At 37.1% G+C, this 6,000-nt stretch overlaps 1 protein-coding gene across 5 annotated transcripts in view; it reads right to left on the bottom strand.

Annotated features, from left to right (window-relative positions):
• The window catches only part of PHF10 (PHD finger protein 10), an 89,129-nt gene that overhangs the window by 60,007 nt on the left and 23,122 nt on the right, over nucleotides 1-6,000 (bottom strand). For all 5 annotated transcript variants that reach the window (XR_013276647.1, XM_077486160.1, XM_077486161.1 and 2 more), the window contains one exon: nucleotides 4,877-5,010. Coding sequence is in view for 4 of the 5 variants with exons in the window: in XM_077486160.1 (XP_077342286.1) it covers nucleotides 4,877-5,010 (134 nt within the window). In the remaining variant the exon portion in view is untranslated. The remainder of the gene's footprint in view (nucleotides 1-4,876; nucleotides 5,011-6,000) is intronic.

The following is a 6,000-nucleotide window of genomic DNA, read 5'->3' as shown; positions in this document are numbered from 1 at the left end:
GGGGTGGCTGGTGGGAGTGCAGCCTGTGCCAGTGAATTAGAGTCCTGAGGGTAGTATACCCACAAGAATGATGCTGCAGGCTAAGCAATGGGAGTGGAGTGGGTACCAACAAATAGGCTAATCCACCTTCCCTTCCAGTAAACGCTTCTAGGCCGAGTTTCATGGGGGTCAGAACTTATCCCAAAAGTCAACTGTATGTGTGTAACAAAGGATATTTTGTCAACAAGGCACTACTTGCCTAACTGAATTCCTTCCATACTGAATTTGAGCATTTATCAATGAATAACTGTCTCACAGATGGCACAGAAAGTAGGAAAAAAAAAAAAGCAAACAGATAAAAACCAGGATTCATAAAATTCTGCCTTTGGTTATCTAAAAAAAATAAAACATAAAATGCATGCCATAATTAAAAGTACTTTAAAACGTTCTTTTAAATGTGTTATTGCTAATGATATTGTGCTTTCATGCATGCTCTCTCTTATGTGTTCTTGTTAAACATATGCTGAAGAAACTGTTCTTGCATAATTGCAAAATTAGGATTCCGCTCTAAGAAAATGCATTAGCAATTTTAATGCATGCAGGAACAGCAACAAGCACATTTGAAAACGTATTATCTCTACCTTCTCTTTCCTTGTTCTTTGGAACAAAAAAAAAAAAAAAGGCCTATGTCAGAGTAATTTTTTTTTTTTTTTTTTTTTTTTTTTTATTATATTAGTCAGGGCCTGGTTGTGTGTACAATGCACTGAGACTAGCTCTCTTGAAACTTCTCCGGTTAGGTTATAAAAATATATTCAAATTTAAAATTCTGTTGGCTCTGTGAGACTTGCACATCCAACTTTTCCTTTATTTTGCCAGTTGTCCTCCACATTCCTTAACCACCTGATTAACAGAACACCGAGTGATGCCAAAAAAAGCTTTTCCTTTCAGGCAGCATTGGCGCCATATTTACTACTCGTGGGATCACCTACTACTTTACCAACAGACAGTATATGGACTGCACTTAAAATGATGGGCCTACAGGATAAAAAAAACAAAAAAACAAAAAAAACAAACACACACACACAGCACTAACAAATGGCACATAATTCACGAAGATAGTTTTCAAAAACTGTTCCTCAATAGGTCAAGCCCCCCCTCAAATCTGGGATGTCACTTTGGTGAGTATTGAAATGTAATAATACCCTGAAATCATGGAGCATCATTTAACATACACCGAAGGATAATTATTTGACTTTACCTCCCTTTATGCAAGTTAACAAGTTTCTAGCTACATTGATTAGATTTCACCTAATTTTGCACAACATCAAATGCTATGCTGTACACTTATACTAACTATAACATTACTAAATACTATAAAAACCCCTCAGAGTATTACACTTTATACCAGGGGTGTCCGACCTTATGATCTTCCTGAGTCAGTTGGGAAAAAAAGTGTTTTATGTATTGCCCAAAAAAATTCCTAACAAATATGGATAGCTGATGAACAGAAAAAGTTCACAAGATCACACGTTAATGATCACCGATATAGAGAATGTACCCAAGTAATAAAACTTGACAACAGAGAAAACTAATCACCTGTTACATCATTTGTTGCTAGGTTTTTCAGCTTTATTATTTTTTTTGTTAGGATAAGGGGATAGTGTCTGGATAAGGGTTAGGGTGTTAATACTACTAATAAATGAATAAATGCAAAATAAAATAATACAATAAAAGAACACGATGTAGTAATAAATAATTAACCCTTAAGCTTAACCACCAACCCTTAAAAAATAAAAACGAAACGCCCCAACACAAAAATAATTAAATCATCATTATTAATAATAGGAGGATTGTTTTTTTTTCCGTTCGGGTTTGGGGTTCATTACTACTACTACTATTAATAATAATTTAATACATATTTATTTTTAATGATGATGATTTTTGTGTATTTATTTTATTAATACATTTTTTTTCCCCCATTTGAGCAGAAAATCATGCAAAAGCGCACAAATTGGCCATTTTCATGGGAATGCAAATCTGCCCAATTTTAGCTACAAAAAAAAAAAAAAAAAATCCAGAGATTCTTTGGCTTCAGGCAACTTGTAACAGAGATGTGAACCATCTCCATAGAGATTTTTTTTCCCCTCAGCTTCGAGCTACAAAATGATGAGGTGGAGATGGGGCCTAAACAGTTGCTCAGAATTTCCCCTCAGCTTCGAGCTACAAAATGATGAGGTGGAGATGGGGCCTAAACAGTTGCTCAGAAATATAGGTGCTGCCAAAAACCAAGGACATGAAAAGCTGTGATTGTGACAAGAGGGAGTTTTCTTTGTCAAGGTAAAAACATATAAAAGTCCAGTAAAGACAGTGATTTTTTTTGGGCCGCATGTGTTTTTCAAGTGTAAATGCATTTTTACCAAACAAAAACACCAACCAACATTAAAGTGGTTTTAAACCCATGGGGAGAAGGAAGAAAAAAAAAAAAAAGCAACCTGCAAGGCAAAGGCATAATGAGCTAGTATGCATAGCATACTAGCTGTTTATGAATAACTTACCTGAGAACGAAGCCCCCAAAGCAGTCCTCCGTCTTTATGTCCGCCGCTGCCATGGATCCCAGAGTGACTTCCGGGTCTCGCTGCTCCGGCGCTGTGATTCGCCAGAGCAGCGATGACGTCACTCCTGCGCATGCGCACGGGAGCCCACACTCGCGGCATATCGCCGCGATCTGCGGGCTGCACAGTGCGCCGCTGTCTACAGCGCATGCGCATGCGCCGTAGACCGCGGTGGCTGTCTTTTTGTAAATATCTCCTAAACTATATAGGTTTAAGAGATATTACTTGGACCTACAGGTAAGCCCTAATCTAAGCTTACATGTAGGTCAAAGTGGTTTGTAAGGGTTTACAACCACTTTAAGTTTATGATTTTATGTTGGGTAAACTAGAGGTACAGTAAAGAACAATAGACTATTTTGCTCTATAAACAGAAATGTAACAATGAATAATAGGTTATTGTTGAAAATAGTATCCATCTAAAGAAAATGTAATGATTTTCTCTTGAATCAAACAACCAGAATAATAATGGTCTAGGCATCTAGCCCACCACTGACAACCATGTCAATCTAAAGATTGCCTGCACACAGCTCCTAGATTTTGCGTTGGGCCACATTAATAGCCATCTTGGGCTACAGGTTTCTACAAACTGAAAGCATGCAACACAACGTATTAATGTTATATATATATATATTAAAAAAAAAAAAAAAAAAAAAAAAAAAAGCACACCCTCAGGAAACTCATTTAAAAATGTTATGAAAATCTTATGTCAAAATGATCAGCAAATCTTTTGGCAACTGAAGTTTGATGCAAATCTCAACCTTTCCTGTAAAAGGTCAAACATGGTCTGCTCCCACTTATCCACTGGTCAGTGAAACTGAACCCCCAAAGTAAGGGCGTTTGGATATCCAATTATCCAATTTATACTTGTACAGGTGGTTATCCCCGCTTATGCATTTTATTGTACGCTCGGTTTGAGTTGCAGTGTTCTGTGAAAGCTTTAGAGCCAAGAATAAGTACAGCACTCTGTGCCACACACTCTACAAACACTACATAGGAATAGGTTTTAGTACTGTGCCCATTTAAAATGTTCAACTGGTCAGGTCTACCACCCTTAAGAGAAGGGGGCTGCTGCACTACAGAAGGTTTTTCACCTTAATGCATTAAGGTAAAAAACCAAGGGTTTACAACCCCTTTAAAACTTGTAAGAGATATCTCATTCTCCCCTGATTGTCCTATGAGGCTGCAGGACCCCTGGCCCGCTGTCTGAAGAGTGCTGATCACATGCACCCTCCCAAGAAAAAATAAATAAAAAATAAAATAAAAAAAAAACTCTAGCAATACACAACAAACTGAGCATGTGCAGCTTGCCCCCAAGCCTCTATTTTACCAGGAGATGGTTTGGGGACTGTGGAAGAAGAAGACAGGATCAAATAGCCTTTTTACCAAATGCAAAGGATTAACCCTTTATGTTCCACAGTGAGTATAACAAGTATGCTTTACTGCATATACAGACTGATTTTACTGTTGTGGGTCTAGTAACACTAACTGTACTGAACCAGGTTTCATGCATTTCTATTGCGGTCATAAGTAAATGTAAAGTAATGTCAAACATATGGAGGTTAGACAGTGTGGGAAAGAATCTGTCTTTACTGGTGTAAAAAAAAAAAAAGTTCTCCTCTCTGCAACTTAAATAGCTCAAACCAAAAATGTAACAAATTGAGATAAATTATATGTATATATATCTCTGCATCAAACTCCTGCTAAGTGGACTCTAGTGAGACCCAAAGATGCTACAATACATTTGCTCATTTATGGACCAATTGTGCATTTTGTTGGGATATCTTCATGATTATTATATACGCATTGTGTCATTATATATGGATCTTTTTACTGCCAATGTTTTTATGACTTTTTGCATGGATACATTACATGTTTTTTTACGTATTTTTGTATATCATGAATTTTATAATAAATTCAATTGTATCCTAGTTGTGCTTAGTCTGTGACCCACCTCATTTAAAGTCCCATGACCACTCTTTTGTCTTTATATGTATAATATGGGATGGAGGTGGGCCATGGTGTATGCTCCAGATAGTTCTTTGTTACAGAAACAAGAAAAAATTAACTTTGATTTAGGAAAAGTTAGTTAAAAATCATAATCCCAGACATGCTTTCCACATGTATGAAACATGGTTTGTGTTGTAGGAACACAAAAGGAGTAGATGGAGATTAAATGGAAAGAGTGTACTTAAAGAAATACTCAGGTTGCTATTGCTGAACAATGGATCAAAATAGAAGACTATCAAGCATTGAATATGGTCTTTAATTGCAAACAGTTTACTTACCGAGTACTCTTTGTAATGGTCTGTAATGCGTTGGCGCTCTTTTTCTTGAAGAATGACCGAGTACTCTGCATGCTTGGTTGGGTATTCCTTCATCATAAGGTCAATTACTTCATCACTTCGTAAAGCTGTCAGACCTTTAAAAAGGGCAAGGGGAGAGGAGTCTAATGTTCTAATAGTCCAACTAGCATGAAAATAATATTCGATTTTAGAAGTTTAAGAGTGCGAAGCAAGGGTCCACTGAAAATTTGTCTAAAGAGCTTTAAAAGGAAATTATGCTTTGCCCAAGCAGAGCAAAGTGACAGGTTCATGTTAAAACCAGCCCCTGTAGCATCTTAGAACTTGCCTTTCTTCAATCCCCCACTGCTCCATTTGTGGCTCATAAGGAGAAAAAGCCCTCCATCAGCTTCAAGACAATTTCAGTTAGAGCTTTCACAAGGCAGGCAAGTCTCTCCCTGCTTTATGGTTTTTAAGTAGTCAATTGTGAGGCCGGAATGTCACATTGAAGAAAGGGAGTCACACGATCCACTAAACCTGGAAGAACCTGGTGTTACTATTTGCTTCCAGCATTGAACAGACCAGTGAGGTAGCAAAGTAATGTAAGTTAGGAAAGCAGAAAGGAGGGCTGGGCATTAAAGTAAACCTGTTGCTTTGTTCTGCACAACCTTAGCAAAAGGCAAAAAACACACTTTAAAAACATTCTGACTTGTTACAGATAAGGAAGAACTCCAGTCTATACAATAGACCCGATTTTCATTTATATTGGTAGAGAAGTTAGGTTTTTCAAACAAAACCTATTCATAATTTTCTCCCTTTTTCTTAAATCACAATGAAAATGTAATGATTTTTTTCTTGAATCAAACAACCAGCATATATGTGTCTGTACTCAGCCCGCCACTGACAACCATGTCAATCTTATGAGGAAGATTGACTGCACACAGCCTAACCAAACCCAAACCTAAAGTTCGTTGCATTGACTGTTTGAAACATAGCAACCTGCTGTGTTTTTTCTGTAGAAAGTTGTTTTTGGATGACGTGGTTAGACGAGTGCTCAACTGTGTTTTTTAAAAAAAAGGTGTGTGTTTTCTATATAGAAATGGGAGTAAACATGGCTTTGGTTTCAATAA

Source organism: Lithobates pipiens, unplaced genomic scaffold (assembly GCF_037356315.1).
Source record: "Lithobates pipiens isolate NorthernLeopardFrog02 unplaced genomic scaffold, aLitPip1_a1.2 Scaffold_18, whole genome shotgun sequence".
NCBI classification, from domain to species: domain Eukaryota; kingdom Metazoa; phylum Chordata; class Amphibia; order Anura; family Ranidae; genus Lithobates; species Lithobates pipiens.
Note: the sequence above shows the minus strand (reverse complement) of the source record. Positions and strands in the feature narration are given on the sequence as shown.